The 26167-nt window shown below is 35.9% G+C and overlaps 1 protein-coding gene across 3 annotated transcripts in view; it reads left to right on the plus strand.

Annotated features, from left to right (window-relative positions):
* The window catches only part of LOC143258442 (puratrophin-1-like), a 135137-nt gene that overhangs the window by 11989 nt on the left and 96981 nt on the right, over nucleotides 1–26167 (plus strand). For 2 of the 3 annotated variants that reach the window (XM_076517386.1, XM_076517397.1), the window contains exon 3: nucleotides 9045–9233. The exons of the other annotated variant lie outside the window; for it this stretch is intronic. In XM_076517386.1, the coding sequence (XP_076373501.1) occupies nucleotides 9045–9233 (189 nt within the window). The remainder of the gene's footprint in view (nucleotides 1–9044; nucleotides 9234–26167) is intronic. 3 annotated transcript variants of the gene reach the window in all.

Here is a 26167-nt window from a genome sequence, read left to right on the forward strand (position 1 = left end):
TAAATCGATCTGCTCTGGCACTATCACTACTGTGCCTGTTCCATACATGGACTATGGTCCTATATTCAAGACTCGGTTCCGTGCCAGCTGGCTGTAGACTTGGAGTGAGCAACGTGAAAACAAGCTTTTCCAAATAAAACCCTATATTGGACTTTGGCCATCTTGTTACCATAAGGATCTGAAGGAGGAAGTTGTTCTAACTAAAATACACATTGGTTACAGTTTTCCAACTCATCGTTTTATTTTATCTGAAACTGATGCACCAGTGTGTACTATGTGTAACACTCAGATCACAATAAACCACATTTTACTTTGTTGTCATCGTTGGAAATCTCAACGACGGCACAATTTTAAACATGTTCTGTCCCAAGGTTTGTCCATAACATTAGACAGTGTTATTGGTGATGGTGACACTGTGTCCACCTTGGTAATGTTTTTACTTTTCTTAAGAGCCATTAGCCCTTAATTTAAAAATTGGACTAAGTTTTTTAACATGATTCGTTTTTACTAATTTTACACCATTTTTACTTTTTTACCTATTGTTTGATGCTGAAAACCTAATTGCTTCACGCTATATGAAACGCCAAACAAACAACCAATCAATCTTTTTTTCCATTGACTCAACTCTTCGACACAAATAGTGAAAACTCTGCGTGGAGCACATGATTTGTTCCCCCACGTTGTATTTCTTTTTCTATTTTATTCTGGTTTCTTTTATCCGAGACTGATGCACCAATGTGTTGTCTGTTACGAGCGTTAACAACGGCACTACTTCAGACATGTAAACACAAGGTAAATACCTTGGATACACCCCTGACGTTGAACAGTGTCATTGGCGATGGTGACACTGTCCACCTTACTAATGTTTTTAAATTTTTAAAGGCTATTGACCTTTTATTTTTACATTTTATAACGATTTTATTTTTATCTAATTTTTACCAGCTGTTTGGCGCAGATGGCCTAGTAGGTTTGCGCCAATAAATGCCAAACAACCAACCAGCGAACTTGGCACAAAGCTACACAATAGGTTATCTGTGCTCTGTCTACCACAGGTATCTGAACCTAGTTTCGAGTGTCGTAAATCCGCAAACATACCGCTGTGCCACTGAAGGCCAACAGTACTTACCAGTTAATAACTTTCCCACGCGAAATGATTCTGGTAACCTTGGACCAATACAAACCCAACAACAAACGTTGAGTTACTTACGTGAAGTAGCTACACCGGTTATTCTCGAAAGTTTGGGCTCTGCTATGGTTTGTTGTGATTTGATGGCTGCACACAGAATCCCCTCTACAGCTTCTGTGTTTACTGCTGAACTGTATGCCATTTCTCTTGCCCTGGATCACATAGAAGCTAAGCAGTACACAAATTGTAATTTTACCAAATAAAATCACTTTTTATTTGTCTATTCATTGCTTTTGTAACACCAACGGCATATTGGTTTTTCTGTAATTGAAGTGTCTCTGAGAACCATTGTCCTGTAAACAATTACAAATATATCCAGTTGTTCTTTTTTTTATTATCAGTGGTGAGTGTGGGGACTCACACCACTAGAAACCAGGTTTCGATACTCGTGGCAGGCACAACACACATAGCCATTTTGAAGCTTTGTGCTTAACTAAAAACAAAAGTTACGTAGTTCATTTTAACGACGTTTCGCTTCAGCGGATGAACTAATAACGTTCCCACCAGCAAAAATATTTTAACGCCTCAAAGACCAGGGAACAGTAATGTTGAGACAGTATTGCTGTCATAACTCCACTGTAATTATATATATATAAACACGTAAAGAAAAGTCACGCGCAGTGTTTAGGTTCTCTAAAGCCGTCAATGGAAATATACTTGGAAAACTTCAAAAAATTTGAAGTACGAACTTATCGTCTGATAACATATTTTTATACGTTGACTTTGACGTAGAAATGTTTAGAATAATAGAGTACGACCATTACGCCACAACAGGTAATCTTAAGTTTAGTAGTAATAAATAGAAGCGAGCGCCTGTCTTTTAGAAATTAAATTGGAGAATTCGTGTAAATTTGTAATTGAATACGTGCTAGTTGATAAAAACAAAAACTATTGGATGATGAAGAATTAAAAAGATATACGATGGAATGGTGATCTTTCATGAAAGAAAAATTAAATATACGATTGGATAGTGATTTTTCATGAAAGAAAAATAAAATATACGATTGGATAATGACGTTTTCTTAATAATTAAGTTAAAAATGTACGACTTGGTTGTAACCTTTTCTGAAATTAATGAAAAAAATTCGATTGGCTGGAAATCTGCAGTGAAAAACAACAAAAATACAAGATGGCGACACTTCAATAGTAATTACAAAATAAAAACTATTTTTATATAATATTTACCGAAGTAAATGTTCTAATTATAAATTCAGGAAAACCGAAACAAAAACTGGTATCCTTCATGACGTGTACTTTGCATATAATTAGTGTTTTCTCTCTTCACTGATATTATATTTGCTAAGCCTGCGAGTCACGTGCCAGTTCAAAGTGGCGGGAAGGGAAAAAGCTAGCAAGCACCTCCCGCTGTCCGATTGTTAAGATGGCCCCCTACAGATTAATGTAGTCAACGCAAGTAGAGTAGTGGATTATCCGTGTACTTATGGAATTTATTCACAGCTGTGATGGAAACAGTATAAGTCATTTCTGTACCAGTCAAGTCTTATTCTCCTTAGAATTGAGCATTATGATTTCAATGAACCATTATAACCATAATAATGACAAAAATAGGTTACTGGATGAACTTGTTAAATATAACATAATATACGATTTAATAAAGGCCACCTAGGGAGTGTTTCTTGCAACATTTTTTTTTTTTTTTTTCCCCTCTGCTTCGTTTATCTTTCATGACAATTGAAAAACTAAAACAATGTTGTTAACCAGTTTCACTAAGGTGACACATTTTCAAACTGAGTATTAATAGTAAGTATTATTAATAATTAACAGTAATTTAAAACAAAATCTAGTGTAAAGGATATTATCATTACCTTTGAAGTTAGGTTTCTCACAGATATTTGGTGTTCTTTTAGACAGCTGGCCTGGCATGGCCAAGCGCGAAAGGCGTGCAACTCGTAATCCGAGGGTCGCTGGTTCGCGCCCGCGTCGCGCTAAACATGCTCGCCCTCCCAGCTGTAGGGGCGTTATAATGTTACGTTCAATCTCACTATTCGTTGGTACAAGAGTAGCCCAAGAGTTGGCGGTGGGTGATGAAGACTAGCTGCCTTCTCTCTAGTCTTACACTGCTAAATTAAGGACGGCTAGCACAGATAACCCTCGAGTAGCTTTGTGCAAAATTCCAAAAAACAAACAATTTAGAGAGCTTAAGTACAGGGTGAAACATGAATTACTAACCAATAGGAGATAAACAATAAATATTAAAGTTGGAACCTGACTGTATTTAGAACTTGGTTATAAATACAGCCTTATTGTGTCTATTGTAACACTGTATTAAATAGAACAAGTACAGAAAAAACTTTTCAAAAGAGGAAGTAAATGTATGGATATCAAAAACAATATAAACAAGAGATGGTGTTCACAATAGACTTATATAATAAAATTAACAATTAGCAATATATATATAATTTGTTATTTTAACTCTAAAACAAGCCGAAACAAAAAACGCTGTATCAACTGAAAAGACCCCAGGGTACAAGATATAATATGGGATTATAAAATGAACCTTAGGTTTTAGAAGTGGCTGATAAAGTAGGGCCCACATAGCAGTGGGGATACGCTGTCTATCTCATCTCACATAAGGAATAAAGAATAACAATAAGTATTGAAATAGTAATCAAGAGAGCGAGATGTGATGCTGAAGCCCACAACGTTCCATGTCTCTATCACTCTTTACTGCCTGCAAACAGTTGCGAGAAGGTTTGTTTGTTTGTTTGTTTTTGAATTTCACGTAAGGCTACACGAGAGTTATCTGCGCTAGCTGACTCTAATTTAGCAGTGTACGACTAGAGGGAAGGCAGCCAGTCATCACCACCCATCGCCAACTCTTGAGCTACTCTTTTACCAACGAATAGTGAGATTGACTGAAACATTATAACACCCCAAGGCTAAAATAGCGAGCATGTTTGGTGTGACGAGATTCGAACCCGCGACCCTCCGATTACGAGTCGAATGCTTTAACCCACCTAGCCTTGCCGGGCCTAAACAATCTTTTACATGTTGTTTATATTCAGGCCATTTTATATAATATTTATAGAACTGAATGTCGAAAATTTATGTTTTGACTTCCGTCCTTTGTCGTATTGAAATGTTGTGAGTTTGGTGGGGGTCATTAACAGTTTCTGTGCGTGTTTTTAAAGTTAAAATTAAGCCATTACAGGAAGATGTGATATATTAAATTCCTTGTTTGGAAGTCGGTTTAACGAATTGGAAATATTTTTTACGTCGTAAGTTACAGGCTTTAACCTTGGATTTCAGCATGGTAAATCCTGAGGTTTATCGCTGATCCATCGAGTGAATAGTTTTAAAGTTACTTCTAAACAACAGAAGCCCGCGAACTGTATGAAACCATTAGGACTAAAAACTGTTATAAAAATGAAGTAAACTGCAGAGGTTTCCACATGTCTCTTACTTTACGTTTTGCAGTTCAAAATAATAGTTGTGTTTTCTTCGTAGACAGGGCAGGGCGTATTCCAGTCGTTAAGAATTCCAAGGGTTCATGGTTTGCGTCTCTTTGTCACATCTCTCTCCCTACGTAGACGCGTTATGAGTGAAGCAGTGTGAAAGTCAGCGATAGATGCTGTTTTCCGTTTAGTAATTCAGTTCATAATCAGGTACAATTATGAGATTTAGTTCCATACTAAACAAACAGCCAATAATTCGTACTCTAATTTGTTGTGGGAATCTTTAACATTAGTGTTTCATAACATTTTCGTGGCTCTAGATGTCCGCATAATACCAAGGATTAGAGGTTTTCATATTAATAAAAATACATTTACTTTCCATTAGATTTGAGCACCAGTAATAAAAGCTGTTTGTTGTAGGGTCTGGAGGTTCCACTAACAACGTTTATAATATCTGTCTGGTTTAAAACAAGTGCTGGCCCGGCACGGCCAAGCGTGTTAAGGCGTGCGACTCGTAATCTGAAGGTCGCGGGTTCGAGTCCCCGACATGCTCGCCCTTTCAGCAGTGGGAGCGTTATAATGTGGTGGTCAATCCCACTATTCGTTGGTAAAAGAGTAGCCCAAGAGTTGGCGGTGGGTAGTGATGACTAGCTGCCTTCCCTCTAGTCTTACACTGCTAAATTAGGGACGGCTAGCGCAGATAGCCCTCGGGTAGCTTTGTGCGAAATTCAAAAAACAAACTAAAACAGGAGCCAAACGGAAATGGGTCTCTTGCATCTTCTATGTAGTAACTCTCAAGTACAGAGATTTAAAAATTAACACATGCTTAACAAGAAAGAAGGAATTATTGAGATAATGTATTTTATTAGCTTGGTTTGAACATATTTACATACAGAGTGGCCCGTAAGTCTCTACCCATCCATATATCTTATGTATCCAGTGTATCTGTGTGCTGTCCCTCATTCTCGCTGCATAATATTATGCGACGCCATGTTCTGTGAGACACTTTCCTCAGCCATATTTCTGTGATAAAAAAGAACCAAATTTATAATACATGCGTAATTGAATGTAACATATTAACATATGGATGGGTAGGGACATACGGGCCACCCTGTATAGTTATTATCACGAAACGTTAGTACATCAACTATATAAACAACCTACGTCGTACAACACAGGAAACTGTCCTCGTTAACGTATCACGTATTGTACGCTTTATTTATCTCGTTTTCGGAAATCTGGCTACACGTGTGTGATCTTTAACTCCTGTTAACCCAAGCCAGGGTTTATTTGTCAGGCCACTTCAGGGAGACACGTTATTACAAGGTTATGTACCCTAACTGGCCTTCCAGAATACTCTAATTGAATCCTGGAACTGTTTCCTACTCAGGAAATATTGGGTAGTAGTTTCTGTGATGAAGCCCACGTTTGGAAAACTCTATTGTTATCGACAAATAGTTATTAATTGTTTCATTTCTCTATTGTAACCACTGTTAATGTTTCAAGTTCTTTCATGTGATGTTTTGTATTTTGATATTGTAGTCTATTTCACTGGGTGTGTTTATTTTAATATTGTAATTTATTTCATTAGATGTGTTGATTTTGATATTGTTATCTATTTCACAGGTTCTGTTTATTTTGATATTGTAATCTGTTTCACAGGTTCTGTTATTTTGATATTGTAATCTGTTTCACAGGTTCTGTTATTTTGATATTGTTATCTATTGCACTAGGTCTATTTATTTTGATATTGTAATCTGTTTCACTAGGTCTGTTTATTTTGATATTGTAATCTGTTTCCTTAGGTCTGTTTATTTTGATATTGTAATCTGTTTCCTTAGGTCTGTTTATTTTGATATTGTAATCTGTTTCACTCGGTCTATTTATTTTGATATTGTAATCTGTTTCACTAGGTCTATTTATTTTGATATTGTAATCTGTTTCACTAGGTCTATTTATTTTGATATTGTAATCTGTTTCACTAGGTCTATTTATTTTGATATCGTAATCTGTTTCACAGGTTCTGTTATTTTGATATTGTTATCTATTTCACTAGGTCTATTTATTTTGATATTGTAATTTGTTTCACTAGGTCTATTTATTTTGGTATTGTAATTTGTTTCACTAGGTCTGTTTATTTTGGTATTGTAATCTGTTTCACTAGGTCTGTTTATTTTAATATTGTAATCTGTTTCACAGGTTCTGTTATTTTGATATTGTTATCTATTTCACTAGGTCTATTTATTTTGATATTGTAATCTGTTTCACTAGGTCTATTTATTTTGATATTGTAATCTGTTTCACTAGGTCTATTTATTTTGATATTGTAATCTGTTTCACTAGGTCTGTTTATTTTGATATTGTAATCTGTTTCACTAGGTCTATGTATTTTGATATTGTAATCTGTTTCACTGTCAGTTAGTAATGCATAAGTTCTACTGGGTCAGTCGTTATTGAGCGGTTTCAGTTTTTAACCACTCTATTTCTGAAATTCTACCCCAGATGGCGTATGGATTATTTCTGAAGGAGATAAAGCACCTTGTGCTTATGATATTATTTGTTTTTACAAAGGAGCTAGTGTGAAAGACGTTTGACTCGCAATCTCTGGGTCGAACTTCCCTCACTTAATATACCGTGCTCCACAGTGGTGTGCGTGTTAAAAATTAAAGGCGAATTCCACTATTCGTTGTTGAAAGAGTAACCCAAAAGTTGGCGGTAGGTGATGTTGAAATCAAAGAAGTTCAGCTGTATGTTAAACACATAGAATAATGGAAATATTGAAAACAAATAGATTACAGCAAATAGATTAAAACCAGCTGTTTTGTATACAGATTTTACATTGTCTTAATGAAAGAAAAAATTAATCGTTTGAAACATAAATCAGACGTTCGAATTCGATTACACAGTCTGATAAATGAGATTTGTTTGTCTTCAGATTATCATTACGGGAAGTTATTACTGGGTCTTTATGCAGAGCTCTAGATACGTGAGACACATGTTTCGTTTCTCGATCCAGTGGAGTGTCGATTTAATAACACTCCAATTCCATCGAGTAACTCTTAGAATTAAACGCACGTGCGTAGTAAACCTCTTTATTTTTAAATAAGCAGAATCTTTACTGTCTCCCCTCGAATTAGTTTTGAACAAATTATTCCTCTTTGGGAGGTAAGTTTCCAAGCAAATTGGAGAACTAGAATATGGACCGAATTATTGAACCAAATATTTATTCAAGGTTTTCTAATGTTATAAAGGAAATGAATTCATTCGTATTAAAAACCAGTCTCTTGTTCCCTAACTTTTCCACGTAGGAGTGTGTTTTTTGTTGTTCGTGTTTGTTTTTTTTCGTTTAATACATATTGACTATCCTGAATGGTTTTTCATACATTAAGATCTACATCACAAACATTTTATTGGTTTTTAGTTAATTTTCGGTATTGTTAGTCTGTTTATGTTATTGTTGTGATTTTTTTCAGCCGCGGCATAACGGCTCATTGAATGGTTCTGAGATGTTTTTCTTTTCAGGTACAAACTTTTGGCTCATAACTCCGTCATGGCTTAACCGATTTCAGATCTAATTAAAGTTTTTTATTTATGACGTTAAACCCTTTAGAATGATGTATTTGATCACGCCCAAAATCTTATCGCTTAGTTTATTATAATCCTGTGTAAAGGAACTTCAATTTGAGAGTCGGCTGGTAGAGATTTGTGAAGAGTAATAAAATCGAATCTGGTATTGCTGGCGCATAAAAATATTGCTAAAGAAAAGTAGAAACATGGTCTTGTAAATTGGTGTACTCTAATCTTGCCTGAAATAATTTCAAGCACCGCGACTAATGACGAATTTCTCGTGTCTCTTCTGAAGTTATCTTTAAAACTTTTATTTATCAAGTTCCCGTATTTAATTTATTGTATAAATTATTTTATGTTATTTCTTTAAACGGCCCACCAGTGGCTCAGCGGTGTATCTGTGGACTTACAACGCTAAAAACCGGGTTTCGATACCCGTGGTCGGCAGAAAACAGATAGCCCATTGTGTAGCTTTGTGCTTAATTCAAAACACCACCAACAACAACTTCTTTAAACTTCTGTTAACCGATGTTATTATTAACTTATTGTTGCGCTAATTTTTTCTTTTAAAGTTGTCTTTAAAACATTTATTAATTAATTTCAGGTGTTGCTAATATATTTATTTTATTGTTGTGATGTTCATATGTATATATACATATATTTAATATTGTCTTTCGAATTATTGTCGAGTGATTAATTTTCATTGTTGTATTTAACTTATTGTGGGTATTCGATTTTCTGTCAAATTTGTAGGTCAATACATTGTCAATTTCAGATATATTTGCTTCTTTAATATTAATAAATAAATGTTACGAAAAGGTTATATTATTTCAAACTTTTTTATATGTTTTTTGGATTTTCTGCATTTATTTCAGAGAAGTGAAGTGGCGCTTTTAAGAGAGTTAGTTCTTAGCGCTATCCATCGACTATTTAACGCACTAAAGAGACCACTTAAACCCCAGGTGCCTGATATTCGTCTGTGCCGTTTCTTTGTAGACTTCCAAAAATTTACGAACGAATTTTTGCTGTCCGCAACTTTCAAACTCGGAAAGTTACAATCGAGGGTAAGATACGTTTCGAAACTCAGCAATGTTTTTGAATAATAAAATTAATATGTACTATTTCGCATGTTCATTTGGGTTCCCATATGTTACGAGATGCTTTATTGTGTATAACTCGGAGACCCCTTTACATTTGTCTACGAACCTTTTCAAATGTAAAAATCGAACAAAGTAAAAATAATTTCACGATGAAGTAAATGATCTGTTCGAATTTCTCAACGACCGTAGACATGTTTGTTTGTGGTTTACGTGAAGATACGTGAGGGCTATCTGCGCTATTCGTCCCTAACTTTGAACAAATGGCCTAGTATGGCGCTCGACACGTAATCCGAAAGTGCGGGTTCGAGTCCCTTTCATATCAAACATTTTCGCTATTTCAGCAGTGGGTGCGTTATTATGTGACGGTCAATCCCACTATTCATTGGTAAAATAGCAGCCCAAGAGTTGGCGGTGGGTGGTAATGACTAGCTGCCTTCCCTCTAATCTTACACTGCTAAATGAGGGACGGCCAGCGCAGATAGCCCTCGTGTAGCTTTGCGCGAAATTCAAAACACAAAGAAAAAAACCTAATTTTGACACGATACATCAGAATGTATGGTACCAATTAACGTCACCCACTTCCAACTATTGTGCTACTCTTTTCCAACGAAAAGTGAGGTCGACCTTGAGTAACTTTACGTTAATTTCAACAACGTCACCTAGTTAAGATAGACCACCCACATGTTTTATTTATTTTTATTTATTTCTACGCTCAAATGATCGAGAAATCTATGTCGAATTGGAACAGAAAATTTCTGTACCATTTGATAAAATAATAAGTAAGATTTATTTTTGTCTGTATTCCTCCTGAAGCATTGTACATAAAAAGTTGAGACATTCGTTTTATAAAAAAAACATTAGTGTTCAGTTATATTTAAATATCTGTTGTCCCTTGATGGGACAACGGTAAGCCTACGATTCCCCTCGGTTGATGCAACAGCTTTGCGCTTAAATAAATAAATATGTATCAATTTAAAGATTTAACTTAGTATGTCTGGAACCAAAAAATTATAAAGTGTTTTTTTAAGATAAGTCGTCTCTAATGTTATCTTCTTCTGTTTTAGTCTGTTTTTCTAAAGTACAGAATAAAATAGCAGACATCCACAAAACGGTTGCGGTGAATTTAATATCTTTACTACAACAGTGCTTCTTTAAATAAAGCTTTCTAGAATAATACAAAATAATTCCAACCGTAGACATCGAAATATTTAAATCAACTTGTGTTAGGCCTAACAGTAGAGACATTTTTTTTTTTAGTTTTGGTTTAGTTAAAGCTGAGCTGTACTACACTTAATATTTAAATCAACTTGTGTTAGGTCTAACAGTAGAGATTTTTTTTTTTTTTTAGTTTTGGTTTAGTTAAAGCTGAGCTGTACTACACTTAATGCTATCAGTAAATAAACTTACAATGTTATTCTACGACCAAATGCTAGACCTTTTTCAAAATGTGGAACAGTTTCTGATTTGCTGTCGTACAAAATGTCTGCTTAAGCATATTTACATTCGTAATGACAAGAAACCCACTTGAAGTAAAAATGTATTCTCAAGACAGCTGGTGTGGGTATTAAAACTTTAATTAAAATAAAGTACAGAACAACGTTTTGACCTTCTTGGGTTATCTTCAGGTTAACAAAGAAAGAGAAACAAAATGAATATTATTATAATAGAAGTTTGAAATAATTTGTTAGAACACATACGCTGAAGCCAAAAAATAATTTCAGATACAATTTCGACGATAGTTTATGTAATAACCCTCCCCTCATTCTTGGAAAGTAACCCTCAAAAAATCTCTGAAAGAAGGCCACTTTGTGAGTTCATATAAACCTGTTATTACTACAGAAATTCAACCTCCAGTTTTGCTAAAGTAGTGAATTTGTTGGCCCAGAGGAAGTGCAAAGAATCAGTCAAAGTAAGTGAAAAATTAGATTTCAGTCATGTCAAAGATAGCCTAGTGTATCCTATCCACTAAATTGTCCATATATCTCAGAGGGGCGTGATATTAATGCCAGATTGACAAGGACTGATGAGCTAAGGGCGGGGGAATAAATATTGATTAGATAAAGCTGCCAAACCACTGAGTGAACAATAGTTCCCTATTTGACTCAGGGCGTTGACCTCTGAGTATTACTCGCTCTGTCACTTGTAGAATGAACCACTCCTATCCAGAATGACCTGTAACTTGACCTCTATATAACAATGTATCTGTGTTTTCCTTCTTTTTTACGTGACATCGGTTGAACCAGCCAACCTATTTCTTTTCCTCTTCAGACCCTCACCAGAGGACTGTCTGTTGTTAGTCTACAAGGTGAAGATGAGTTGTGGTTGGACATTTAAAAGTTTTTCATTAACACTTGTACTAACTAAAGAACGTTAATATGAGCTTTCCTAAATCTACTGAACTAGTGTAATCTCGAACCAAGTCATGTTAATATGTAATGCGTTTGTTTTGCAATAATCTGGGTCCGGCATGGCCAGGTGGGTTAAGGCGTTCGACTTGTAATCTGAGGATCGCGGGTTCGAATCACCGTCTCACTGAACATGCTCCCCCTTTCAGCCGTGGGGGCGTTATAATGTACGGTCAATCCCACTATTCGTTAGTAAAAGAGTAGCCCAAGAGTTGGCGGTGGGTTGTGATAACTAGCTGCTTTCCCTCTAGTCTTACACTGCTAAATTAGAAATGGCTAGCGCAGGTAGCCCTCGTGTAGCTTTGCGTGAAATTCAGAAACAAAACAAACAAGCAATGACCTGACTGTGTTCCAGTTGGTGGTATCATAGAAGTATATTAGTAGTGAGTTAACCTTTGGGGTTGGGGGGGGGTGTGAGTAAACAAAGTTTAATTTTGGCAACAGTGTACACCATAAGTTAAATAAGGTAAGGGTATGTTAATTTACGTTTATACGGCCGTAGCTGAGAGCGCCATCTGTTACACTTGATCGGAGTTTTAGAGAGTGTCAGATGATCGGCGGACCTCTCCCTTTTACCTTCATAAGTTTTTTTCTTCACACAGATTCTATAACAGTATACTCAATACGCTGTTTCACAACTCACAATATGTTAATTTGCAAACGCCCCCTAATGTTTTAATTAACATATCCTTTTTGGCCGGTTCCAGTTATGGCGTTATGCGATCCTATTTGTAAGATTGCACATATAGAATTAGACCTGTGTCGCGAGTCAGTTTGTTTAGCACTAGGTGGCCTTCTAATATTCTAATTATTAATATGTAACGTAAGAGATAATTGAGCCATTTGTTGTGTATGATTTACCTAAGTTGTTTAAGAGTTTGTTTGACTACTTAAGGCTCTCAACCAGATCTGTCAGGAATCTGTCTGACAAGATGTTTCAATAGCCTTGTAGGAATATCATGCTTATTGACTTTAGAACTCTGTAAGCCTATTTTTAGTACACAATTTTGTGTTTTTTTGTAGTTCACATATTCGTGCTTTTGGCACGTTAGGCCACACAGGGCGTATCTGTTAAGTTACCGACCTTGTATATATTTTTATAAATCGTTAGTATATTTTCTAGCGAAGCTCTCCCCCTCGCTACAGATGGTTTGTTTGTTTGAATTTCGCGCAAAGCTACACGAGGGATCTCTGCGTTAGCTGTCCCTAATTTTGCAGTGTAAGACTAGAGGTAAGACAGCTAGTCATCACCACCCACCGCCGATTTTTGAGTTACTTTTTTACCAACGAACAATGGATATCTACCATCCCATTATAACGTCCCGCGACTAAAAGAACGAGCATGTTTGGTGTGACGGAAATTCTAACCTGCGACCCTCGGATTACGAGTCGAGTGCTTTAACCACCTGGCCGTGTCGGGCCTAGACTTGTAAAGAGGTCTTCTTTTAATTTTTGTTTGTTTCCAGCCTTTTCCACAAGAGACTTCCAATGCAAATTCATCAGGCCTAACTGTGCAAGGGCTGTTTCAGGTCTCATGTTTTCGTGACACTGATGTTTTTCATTTTTCATTTTTAACGACACAGTTTTGAAATGTGTTGCGTCATGTGAAATATAGTACGTTCTTACATTGTAAAGGACAGCACACCGTTATGTTCCAAACAAAGTACATCCTTATGTCCCCAAAACATGGTGAGCCCTAACCTTCTTAAAACATAGTTTATCTTTAAATTCATTGTTAAAAAATAAATAAAAAATTCAGGTAACCGTGACGTTAAATTCACGTGAGCAAAATGCGTGCAAAAAGACGTTAAAGTACTGAATTTACTACACTGAAGTTGTGGATAATATTTCATCATGCGTATGAATATTATAAGTTAGTAAGTTGGTTTGCCCATGAATGTATTGTGTTTACCTTCGTGTTTCGTATATATTTCCTATTTGTTTGAAACATTGCCGTAGGTCATAATTGCTCTATTCACTCTGAGGGGATGCATCATGGACGAAGAAACGAGCGTTCTATGCAAGTAATCCTGGCCGTGGTCATTTGGTCTGGAGTTGAGAGTAAAGGGAAGATAACCTTACCCCGCTTGCTGTGATTGGCGCTCTATATTTTACATATAAAAATGTTCTTTCTACAGCCGAGACCCAGAGCTCTACTTAGGTTTTGGTTTTATATTTGACAGTTCCCAACAGATGGCAGCAGTTTGAAAGACTGACTTAACCACCTTGAATCGGGAGATATGAAGTGGTTAACTCCGTCTCATCCACTTGAAGGGAACCAGGTGTTGATGTTTGATTAATTTATTGTTTTTAATTATCACGAGGGTTAAAAGTTGTGTCAGCATTTTACAGTCTTTACTTTTGAGATGACGTAAGACAGGGCTTTCGCCTGGTCCTTTTCAAGTCTTCCCGCATATGAAAAATTTATCGAAGATTAATTAGGGTTTAAATGAACCAACTAGTAGTTGTATCCGTCCCCCACGGAGCTGCCCTAATTACCTACCTACTTGTCTGTCAGCCCATCCCACGGAATATTATTCGGAGTGAATCATCTTACATCGATTATAGAACTTTGGGTCTGGGGAAAAACAACAACAAATTGTAATTAGTTTTCGTCAAAAGGAAAATATATTATACTAACTTGTATGTACAGATCAGGTAGTGAATCTGTCACTTGTGACTATTAAGAGTCACTTTCTTTCCATGTCAAAACCTACTGTTCTGTGTGGTTAAAAACCGTGGCTTAACTTCTGTGACGTCATCAAAACAATAGGCGATCTCATCGAATAATAAATGTATAAAATAAGTTTAAAACCATGTTACGTACCCGTGACGTCACCGAAGAGTTTATTCAGTAGATATTATATTACATAATCCAGACTTATTTTACTTTAATTGGCTGGTTGACCTGAGCTTCGTATCACGTGATTAATTTAAACAATACACGTACGTGTATTTATTTATTTATTTACCTTAACCAGTGATTCCCAACCAAGGGTGCTCGCACCCCCAAGGAAAGCGAGATAGCGTTCCAGGGGGTGAGAGATAACATTTGTTTTGGCCACTTTCACCTTTACTCTTAAATAAATAATTACTGTGAGGGGTGCGAGAACATATTAAATTTTTTTAGGGGTGTAGGACATAAAAAAGGTTGGGAACCACTGGCCTAAATCACATTATATTTATGTATTTCTATCGAGCTTTATAAAATCTAAATTCAGGTTTTGGTCCTTGATAGTCAGCGAAAGTCTTCATACTGAAATAACAGTCTGCGTTTCACTTACTGAAAAAAAAACAACACAATTGTATCTCCAGGGGTCCTTGGGCGTCACTTTCGTTATAACAAAAAAAGTGAAGTAGTGTGAGTTGTTTTCTTTGTTCAAAGCTACACACAACGGGCTGTCTGAGCTCTGTTCCCTGCTAACCCCCGGTTGTAAGTTAGGGGGGGGGTGATGTAGTGAGAGGGTAATAAGAAAATAATCTTGAATAAAACACAAAATTCCGTAAAAAAACAACAAAATGTAATCAGTTACGAAGCTCATTACAGAAGGTTGTTGTTGTTGAATAAATCACAAAGCTACACAACGGGCTATCTATGCTCTGTCCACCACGGGTATCGAAACCCGGTTTTTAACGTTGTAAGTCCGCAGACATACCGCTGAGTCACTGGAGGGCCATTACTGGAGATACACCGTATTATACGCCATCTACACTGAATATTGTTGTTGTATATTTGTAGTAATTATCTATGTTAATGAATTAACTTTATTAATAAAACATGAGTGAAGCAGGTTTTTAAAGTTACGACAGTATAATTAAAGAAAAAGATAATTAATTCGACAAATAATGGATTTTCGTTCGAACCGATGTCGTGTGTTTAATTTGATTTGATAAAAGGAAGTTGTTTACTTTTATGTTATTTGTTTGAAGTTAAGCACAAAGCTACACAATGGGCTATCTGTGCTCTGCCCACCACGGGTATTGAAACCCGGTTTTTAGTGTTCTAAGTCCACAGACATTCCGCTGTGCTTTCTTCCTGTTCACATGTGAATCTAATGTTGGGATGTACAGAGTTAATGTGATTGAATTAAGTGTGTGTTCTATAGATGTGAATCCCGCAATCGTGTCGTCTACATATCTAGCCAACATTTTTTATGACACAAGTTGAAATACAAGCAATTAACACAGCATTACATCCACCACTATACTGGTACAGATATGTAGACGACATGATTGCGGGATTCACATCTACAGAACACACACTTAATCTTTTCAATCACATTAACTCTATACATCCCAACATTAACTTCATATGTGAACAGGAAAAAAGCAATCACATATCATTTCTTAATCTCAAAATTACAAGCACCGACACACAATTTAAAACAGAAATCCACCGAAAAATCACCCATACTGGACTATACATTCCTTGGGACTCAGCACGTGAAACAAAACAAAAACTCAACATACTAAGAAACCAAATAAACACAGCCATAAAACTATGCTCACCAGATAAAATTAACAATGAATTAAACAAAATAAAACAATACTTCATCAACATCAATAAGTTTCCTCCACAAACCGTAGAAAACATTATATATACACACACACCTAGACATAAAGCAAAATCAACCAACAAAAGTAAATATATCTCACGAATAAAAAAATCACGAAACCATATGCTGCTGCATGCCATATATTCCGGACATCAGCAGAAAAATAACCAACATTTGGCAAAAACTAGTAACAAAATATGACATTCCAGTTAATACCAAATTTATTCAAAAAACCAGGCACAAAACTGAGGTCTATACTATGTAAAAACTACACTGACAAACACCACACCAATATTATTTATAAAATACAATGTGATAACTGCCACAAGTTCTACATTGGAGAAACAAGTAGAAAATTGAAAACCAGATTTAAAGAACATAAAAAGTCACCTTGACACGTTTTTGAACACTGCAAGTCAAATAAACACAACATAACCATAGAAAACACTCAAACACTAAATAAAGAAACAAACATAAACAAACACAACATTAAAGAAGCTTTACTTATACAAGAACTCAAGCCCAAAATAAACCAATACAAAGGAACACCTTTATGTCTATATTAATAATATAATATAATATAATCAAACATCCAAGCACGCCCTCTACATTCCTATACTCAGTTACACAATCCCCTTCAAACATGTGATCAGCTATCGGTCATCTTTCTTTCTTTGTGAACCTGACGATTGCCGAAGAAGGTCGAAACGTTGTTCGCTCCTCTATATAAAAGTTTTCTTATCTCATACCAGCTGTTTTTACATATATAATTTTCTCTACAAGTCGGTTTTCTCGTCATCACGGATTAGAAAATTTTCAGCTAGTTTTGAATGTATTGAAATCCGGTGTTTACCTGTAGGTGCATGCTGGGATTGTTTAAATTACAGCTGTGGTATTTTTACTAAGTTACCACACGAATATCGTACATCAGCAAATAACTTTGATACACGATTTATTACGTAAGTTACGTCACTTCCTTCTGTTATCAGTAGCACGAGCTGGGTTACGCATATGTTCTACTAGTAAACACTCACCTTTCATTATTACCTGTTTTAAACTCGTTTTAGGTTACCTTAGAAACGTTTCTCACTGTTGGGATAGTACCAGATAATGAAAAGTTAGGACTAGAATTATCATATCCTCTTAGGTTACGTAAGCGTTTTTCTATTTAATCTATTAAATCCGTCAGTTATCATTACTGCGTGTTTTAAAGTTGTGTTAGGAAGAACTTAGATACACTGAGGTTATTTCCACTAGAACGTTCTCCGCCTACTGTCTTGTCCGTGGCATGCTGCCATGTGATTATTAGTGTTACACGAGTTTAAATAAAGCTTTGTCTGGTGAGAGAGTTTTTTTGTTGAATTTCGTGGAATGCTAGTCGAAGATTGTCCGGGCTAAATGCCCATAAATCAGTAGTAATACACTATAAGGAAGTCAGCATCACCCACCGCCAACTTCTGGGCTACTCTTTTAGTAACGAATAGTGAGATTGACTGTAATATTATAATGCCTCCACGACTAAAAGAGTGAGCATGTTTTGTCTAAGAGGGATTCGAACCCGCAACCCTTAGATTAAGAGTTGAGGGCCCTTACCACGTGGTCATGCCAGTCTGGTTGAAGGAATGATAACTTTTGTTGAAGGACTTAAATAAATATTGTACGAGAGGACTCGTAGCAGGGCAAGTGATTTGTATTGCAACATTCAACTAAAAGTTAATTAACAAGTTTGTTTTCATAATTATAAATAGGGTCTTTGGACAATTAAGTTAAAGTATGAGTAATGTTAGGTTTGATAGCGTACATGAAATAATTATTTTGTTTCCATAATGTATATACACTTTTAAGACACCGACACAAAGCTCTAAAATTTACTTTTTTTAGGCCTAACAAAACTGTTCACCTTTGAAAACTTTTTAATGTAATGTACAATCCAACTATTAATTGATAACGAATAACACAAAAGTTGTCAGTGGATGGTGTTGACTGTCCGCTTGCCTATTTAGTCTATCACTTTAAAATTAGGGACAGCAAGCGCTGACAGTTCTCGTTTGGATACTTACAGCTAATGAAAAGTTAAGCCTAAAATTATTATAGTATCTTATAAACAGCGCCCATATTAGTTACACAGTTACAGCTGATGTGAAGTTAAGCCTATAATTATTATAGTATCTTATAAACAGCACTCATATTAGTTTACATAGTTACATCTGATGTAAAGTTAAGCTGTAACTATGTAAAGTTAAGTCTATTATTATAATATTATCTTAAAAACAGTATATTTGCACTACATGAATAATTAATAAGTGATGAAAAGTTAAACTTGGGATTGCTAGGTTACCTTAAATTAAAAACAAAACTTATGTAAATAGTTTCAGTTGTACTACCGTTTCGGGAATAAACAGGTTCGAGTCAATATGTTTTATATATATATGTTTTACTGGTTCGTTCACGGCGTGTTTCGACTACTGGAAAGAGGACATTTCCAGATAAAGGTTGTATTCATGTTGCCGCCTGGGAAACTTGTTAACTTAGAAAAGAGCCATAGACTTGTTTATCTACGCTCTCAGGGTTAACACCATTCACGTAGCGCTGAACCTGTCCTTCTGATAGCATTTAACAACATGGGGCACCACCATGCGAGTTCACCTGGTGATAAAACGACCGCGGTGGTTCAACTCGTTCGGTCAGGAAATTCTCTAATTCAATTTTGGGATACTTTTAAGTTTCTTTAAAATTTCTAGAAGTAATTGAATATTCCTGAAGATTCAACTGTTTTCATTTATTTTGTTTATTTCGTATCGAGATCACGAAAGGTAGGTTTGTAAATACTTAGGCATAATAATTAATTTATGATCAACGTTAATATTTAGCGAGTCTTAGCACTGACTATGTCATTAACAACCATTTTCATAATTCCATAGATTAATATAAATTTATTTAACAATTTAGTCAGACTTCTGTTGAAGTTTATATACTATTTGCCACAAAACTTAAACAGAATATATATACATTAGTTTTTCTCATTGAAATAAAAGAAAGTTTTTTTTTTTTAAATCATAAATATTTAAGTTTCCTTCTTCAATGGGTTAGCCGCAAGTTCACGGACTAACAATTGTAAAATGCGGGTTCGATTCCCTGCGGTAGACCGGACGCAGTATGTGCTAAGAACTATCTTTCAATTGTGTGTGTGTGTGAAACAACAAAACAAAAACGGTAATACGTTGTACGTTTTGAATCATAGAATGTTTTAAACTTTCACAAATGTTGAAGAAGGACTTAAACCAGTTCTTGTTTATTTGCTGTTGGAAGTTAAAAACAAAACTACACGATGGGCAGTCTGTGATCTGCCCATCACGGGTATCGAAATCTAGTTTCTAGCGTTGTAAGTCCGCAGACCATACCGCTATGCCATTGGGGGGGGGTGCTTAACAAGTCTTATTCAAGTATAGTAACAATGTAAGGTGGTTCGAGTATATTTGTTTTGTTGAATTTGGTACAGAGCTACTCGAGAGCTATCTGCGCTAGTCTTCCATACTTTTGACGCGAAAGGTTATGTGAAAGGCAGGTAGTAAGCATCAACCTCCGCTAACTGTTTATCACAAAATAGTTGGATTAAGCAGTACATTGTATCGCCCTCACAGCTGAAAGGGGTGAGCATGTTTGGTAAAGGGTTTCGGTCCAGCAACCCTCAGCTTGTGATTCGAGCGTCCTAACCACCAGGTCACGTACTCTCTGCTAGTTCAGCGGTAAATTTGGGGATTGTAACACCAAAAGTAGGGAGAACGCATACAGCCTATTGTGTATCTTTGCGCTTCACGACAAACAAACAAAATCAGGCCCCTTAAGTACTAGGAGAATGTGTATGTGAGAATATTAGTGATACACATTGTGCATAACCTGTCTCATTGTTCTAAACAAAGTATAATTAATTGGAATTAACAAAATTATAGCAGTTCATTATTGTGGAAATCGGGGATCAAGTGATTTGAAACGCACGTGATTGGTCATTTAGCTAATACTATAATCTTAAATGTACGTGATTGGTTATTTAGCTAAGATTATGGTCTGAAACGTATGTGATTGGTCATTTAGCTAATACTATAATCTTAAATGTACGTGATTGGTTATTTGGCTAAGATTATGGTCTGAAACGTATGTGATTGATCATGTAGCTAATACTATAATCTTAAATGTACGTGATTGGTTATTTAGCTAAGATTATGATCTGAAACGTATGTAATTGGTCATTTATCTAATGCTATGATCTGAAACGTATGTGATTGGTCATTTAGCCATCATTATGGTATGAAACGTATGTGATTGGTCATTTGACCGACATTACAGCTTTTTGTCAGTTGTCATTTTGAATAGAATTTGACGATTGAAAGCGTTCCTACTTTATACAGTTTGGAGAGTTGTTTGTTTTTTTATTCCCATGTCAAGATGAATCGAACATGTAGGAGTTAACCAATTATGGTTGACTGACGCGAATTTTCTCCAAATGTCTCAAGATCTGGTCAGTAGAATGTGGAACTGCTTTCCAGTCAATAGTACACTGCTGTTTAAGCATGAAGACGAGGAAGATTCTATCAGACGACTTATATCTCGCGATTCTGATTCGCTGCAGTTGTATGGTACAAGCTCCAAGGTTGAATCAAATGTTCGCAGCCACATCTGGATGTCGTTTCAGTGTATATGTGGTTAGAAATAGACTTCACAAGTCCAGCTTGCTTGCAAGAGTCTAAAGACATGTGGGACAACATTTTTAGTAGAGACAGATGGCAGGAGCAAGATCCATCCTTCAGGAAAGTGTGGCATTTTTGGCCATGTTAGAGGTATCAAGTAAGTGTTGAACACAGCAGCCTCTACAACCTGCAGAATGACGTCAATAATATCACATACAATACTTTCTGCTATCCTATGATAACACAATTGGCCCTGATTTCAGCCCAGTGTGTGATAGCTTCCCAAACAAACACATCCTGCTAAACTGATCGACATGCTCTTTCCAATGAGAAAGGTGGTCGAATGAATTGACTTTCGTGCTTCATTATTATCGATTGTATATAATGGAAGCTATTAGAACGTGTGTTATACCCAGCAAGTGACTCCACACATCAGAGATGGCACTAGCATCTGCTTTATCAGAGGATATCCCAGGATCTTATCAACTCATTGACTGTTCGTGCTGTTTCTGGTGACCACGCTTTTCATTTGAGTGGTTGAGAATATCCCAGGAACTTATCAACTCATTGACTGTCCGTGCTGTTTCTGGTGACCACACTTTTTAGTTGAGTGGTACAGGATATCCCAGGACCTTGTCAACTCATTGACTGTCCGTGCTGTTTCTGGTGACAACGCTTTTCAGTTGAGTGGTAGAGGATATTCCAGGACCCTATCAATTCATTGACTGTCCGTGCTGTTTTTGGTGAACACGCTTTTCATTTGAGTGATTGAGAATATCCCAGGAACTTATCAACTCATTGACTGTCCGTGCTGTTTCTGGTGAACACGCTTTTCATTTGAGTGGTTGAGAATATCCCAGGAACTTATCAACTCATTGACTGTCCGTGCTGTTTTTGGTGAACACGCTTTTCATTTGAGTGGTTGAGAATATCCCAGGAACTTATCAACTCATTGACTGTCCGTGCTGTTTCTGGTGATCACGGTCCGTATTGAATTGAAATATCATGAACTGTATAAATATAAATCCACGTATTACAAGTTTTATAGTTTAGGCTTAATGATCAATCATTTGACCTTTGATCGTGTGGCTAATAATTACCAGGTACTTGACTCTTACTAAAAAAAATAGCTGATGTGGGATTAATATTATCTGATTATTGTAATTTTCTAATAGTCCAAATATTGTAAAACTTCATTATTTTTTAACTATTATGGGAAGTGTATTGATATTATGTGTCACTTATGGGAGAGAGGAGTGTGGAGTGACATAAAAAACACGTTTTAAAATTGTCCGTCCGTTTGGTGGCGCACATAAGAACATCTCGTAATGTTTGTTGTTGTTTTCTTGCAAATGGTTTGACGCGACAAATAGCCACTGTCTAAATAAAGACCAGATTTTAATGCTCTAGTCGATCGATAAGCTAATTCTGTACTCTTAACCAGAAATTCAGGTGTATGGTTTTGACCAAGTGATCTTGACCTGCTCATAAGTGAGATTTTGACGCCTGTTAACATTCCCACACGCGATAACACGAGACTTAAGGGTTAGAAAGGCGTCTTCTCGAGTTTATCTTCTCTGTACAGACAGAGTTCGTTACTTCTCGGATTCGTGCTTTCCAAAACATTAAAGCAGCCTTTGGGCTATAAAACGTATAATCTATGCTTCATTAATTAATTCTCACGTAGTGTTTATACTTGAGACGAGAACTGCTGTCTGCTTACTTTAATTATAAAAGGATTTGTTAATTAATTAGTTTTGTAGAATAAAACTAGATTGGTCTGCCTGCTGTGTTCACCGCAGGGACTCGAACCCGGATTCTTACGTTATAAGTTCATAGACTTTCCGCTGTTCAACCGGGGGACACGTTAGGAGGGGAAATGAAACTGTTTTTTTAATAATCTTTATTCTAAACCTTAGTCTTCACCATTAATTTGTCTTTTTAAAAGTTGGTCACTTTCTATACCGTGAATATGTGTGTTTTTAAAAGTTGGTCACTTTGTATACCCTGAATATGATAGTTTTAAGGTTTGCTTCTTTCAAAACTTTGATAAACCGTGGTTGTCACCTTTTTGTTTGTTTGTAATTAAGCACAAAGCTACATCGAAACCCGGTTTTTAGCAGTGTGAGTTTGCAGACGTACCATTGTGCCACTGGGGGGCTTTTTTCTTAAGTTAATCATATGGTTGCATACTATGTGTTAGTGAATTAATATTACTCTGATTTTGTTATATCAAATTTTGTATCTGCGTTTTGAAGATTATAAGAGCGCTGGTGTTGAGATTATTTCGAGATTGTGTCTCTTCTGTTATGCGATTATATTTCAGCAGATCGTCTGGGTCTCGCTTTTGACGGGTAGGCATTCTGCTTATAACAGTACGGTGAGAAGAAAGGTAGGTCTGAAGTTACATTAGATATTTGTACATGTAAAAACGGCTTGATGACCGAAGAAGGTCGAAACGTTGTTTGCTCATCTATGTAAAAAAAAAAAAAAAATTCTCAACCCAAACTAGCCATTTTTACATATATACTTTTCTCTAGCAGTGGGTTTTCCCGTCATCACTCCATTAGATATTGTTTTTACCTTTGTTCTACGGGTCAACTTTCTTTGTTTGTTGGATTTCACGCAAAGCTACACGAGGGCTATCTGCGCTAGCCGTCCCGAATTTAGCAGTGTAGGATTAGAGGAAAGGCAGCTAGTCATCACCACCCACCGTCAACTTTTTTCGCTACTCCTTTACCAACAAATAGTGAAAGGGCGAGCATGTTTGGTGCGACCGGGATTCGAACGCCTTAACTCGCTTGGCCATGCCGAGCCCTTGTCATGAGAGAAAGATTTTGAACGTATCATTTTTGTTTATAATCATATAATTACTATTGGTAGTCTACTGAGATGTATCATTACTGTTTTTAATCATATAATTACTACTGGTAGTCTACTGAGATGTATCATTACTGTTCTTAATCATATAATTACTACTGGTAGTCTACTGAGATGTATCATTACTGTTTTTAATCATATAATTACTATTGGTAGCCTACTGAGATGTATCATTACTGTTTTTAATCATATAATTACTATTGGTAGTATTCTGAGATGTATCATTACTGTTTTTAATCATATAATTACTACTGGTAGTCTACTGAGATGTATCATTACTGTTTTTAATCATATAATTACTACTGGTAGTCTACTGAAATGTATCATTACTGTTTTTAATCATATAATTACTAGTGGTAGTATACTGAGATGTATCATTACTGTTTTTAATCATATAATTACTACTGGTAGTCTACTGAGATGTATCATTACTGTTTATAGACCTAGTATTAATGGTGAGTGGTTTATATAGTGGGTGTTTCTACCGCTGCTTAGACGATTGCATAAATGAAATCGAAGGTCTCATTGTTTAACAGTCCTTTGTTATTATAATGACGTGATTATTATCTGAAATGGTACAACAACAAAATGTTTGTAAAGGTCATCTTTTTATAAAATTTTGAACAAGTCACAGAAAAATGCACAGAGTCGTGATCAAATTCGGCCAGAAACCGAGGTTCACTACTTTGTGTCCATCTATTTCCTTTATATAACCGTCCGAACAGTGAAACATTGTTCCAAGACACCAAGTTAAATTCCATCCACTTTTTAAACACATTTTTCAATAACTGCTTATACCATGAACCACTTGCGAGTTTATGACTATTGTAGCATATGTGACAACTAAGGTAATCAAAGGTACCATTAATATTTCAACTATGATTAATTCATTCAAAAATACAACAATAACTTCGACAATAGACAAGTGCCAGTTCTGATAGTTATAGCGTTTTGAGCTATATTATAAAAATTTACCCAGCACCCAGTAAAATGGTTGTAATAATTAAAATGAGAACTTGGATACTGTACGGTTACTGAAATTTAATTAATTAATTAATTTAGTAGGTGATTAGTGCACTTGCCTCTAAAGCTCTGGGTCGCAGACTCGAATCCACGTCATACCAAACATGCTCGCCCTTTCTGGTCTGGGGGCGTTATAACGTTACTTTCAATCCCACTATTTGTTGGTGAAAGAGTAGTGAATGCATTCGGTGATAAAATTTAAATATATTTTTTTTAAATTCTGCATTCTACGTCAGATCACTGAAATTTGAATACAAACTGCAAAATTACAGGTGGAACTATTTGGAAAGACGTAGTAATACCTCTTACTACTTCGTATTACTGCGGTGTAAGAATACGTGCATTTCAATTAATTGTATAATTTGTCAGTACTGTTTGAAATTTTACTGCCTTTCTTCTTAAATATGAATATTTTTATTGAAAATGGTTGACAATTATACATACTTATGTTTAGGTTTTCGAAGTCTGTTTTGCTTTAAACTCGACTGGAATTTAAGATGTTGATATCTTGAAGAAAATATTAACGTGTTTTGAAACACGCACTACTTGTAGAGTATTTGTTACCCATTAAGACTTGAACGTTTGACAAGAATTTTGGGTGAAATGACAATATTTTTCTTGCTTTACTTTCTTCAAGCTTTGAGTGCTGGGAATGTATCAGGAACTGGGGATAATGAGGTACAGTAGTGCCCCTGTCTTAAAAAAACAGTTATGCTGTGCACCGACTCGTTTATTTTGCTTCTAAGTGTAGTGGGTTATTGTTCTCTGCTCACAACGGATAACGAAACCCTATTTTTAGCGTCATAAATGCAGAGAATTGCCGCTGGATGGTGCTGGTTTATTAGAAGAATTGTTGATTTGAAATATTTGTCGATGGTTCTCGATAAGCTATAACAAAGTAAACATAATTTTATAGAGATATAATTTCTGTGATTTTTAACAGTGTTGCGACGTTATTACGTAACACTTACTCGTAGTTTAATGCTAGTAACTACGACGTCAGCTAATACAAGAAGAAAGTTCGCTTCTGGTAGTGAACTTAAAACTGTCAAGTAGCCGGATTTACTTATCGGCTTGTTAACTTTCGATGTTTTATGGTAAGACTGTGTTAACTTAAATAGATAAACAAGTATTGGTGTTGGTTTCGTATTATTAACCTGTTGACTGCTAAGTGATTCAGCTCCTACGACAACTCCGAACCAAGTTCAAAATACAACTCTGATGCTTCTTTATTTTGTAACCTTTTTCGTGACGCCATTTTGGATCGAAAGTGAAATAATATGTAAGTAGGTCAAATGCATGTATGGTGCTGACATCTAGCGTTGACGTTAGGTATTATTGAGAACGAA

The sequence above is a fragment of the Tachypleus tridentatus genome, chromosome 1, assembly GCF_004210375.1.
Source record: "Tachypleus tridentatus isolate NWPU-2018 chromosome 1, ASM421037v1, whole genome shotgun sequence".
NCBI lineage: Eukaryota > Metazoa > Arthropoda > Merostomata > Xiphosura > Limulidae > Tachypleus > Tachypleus tridentatus.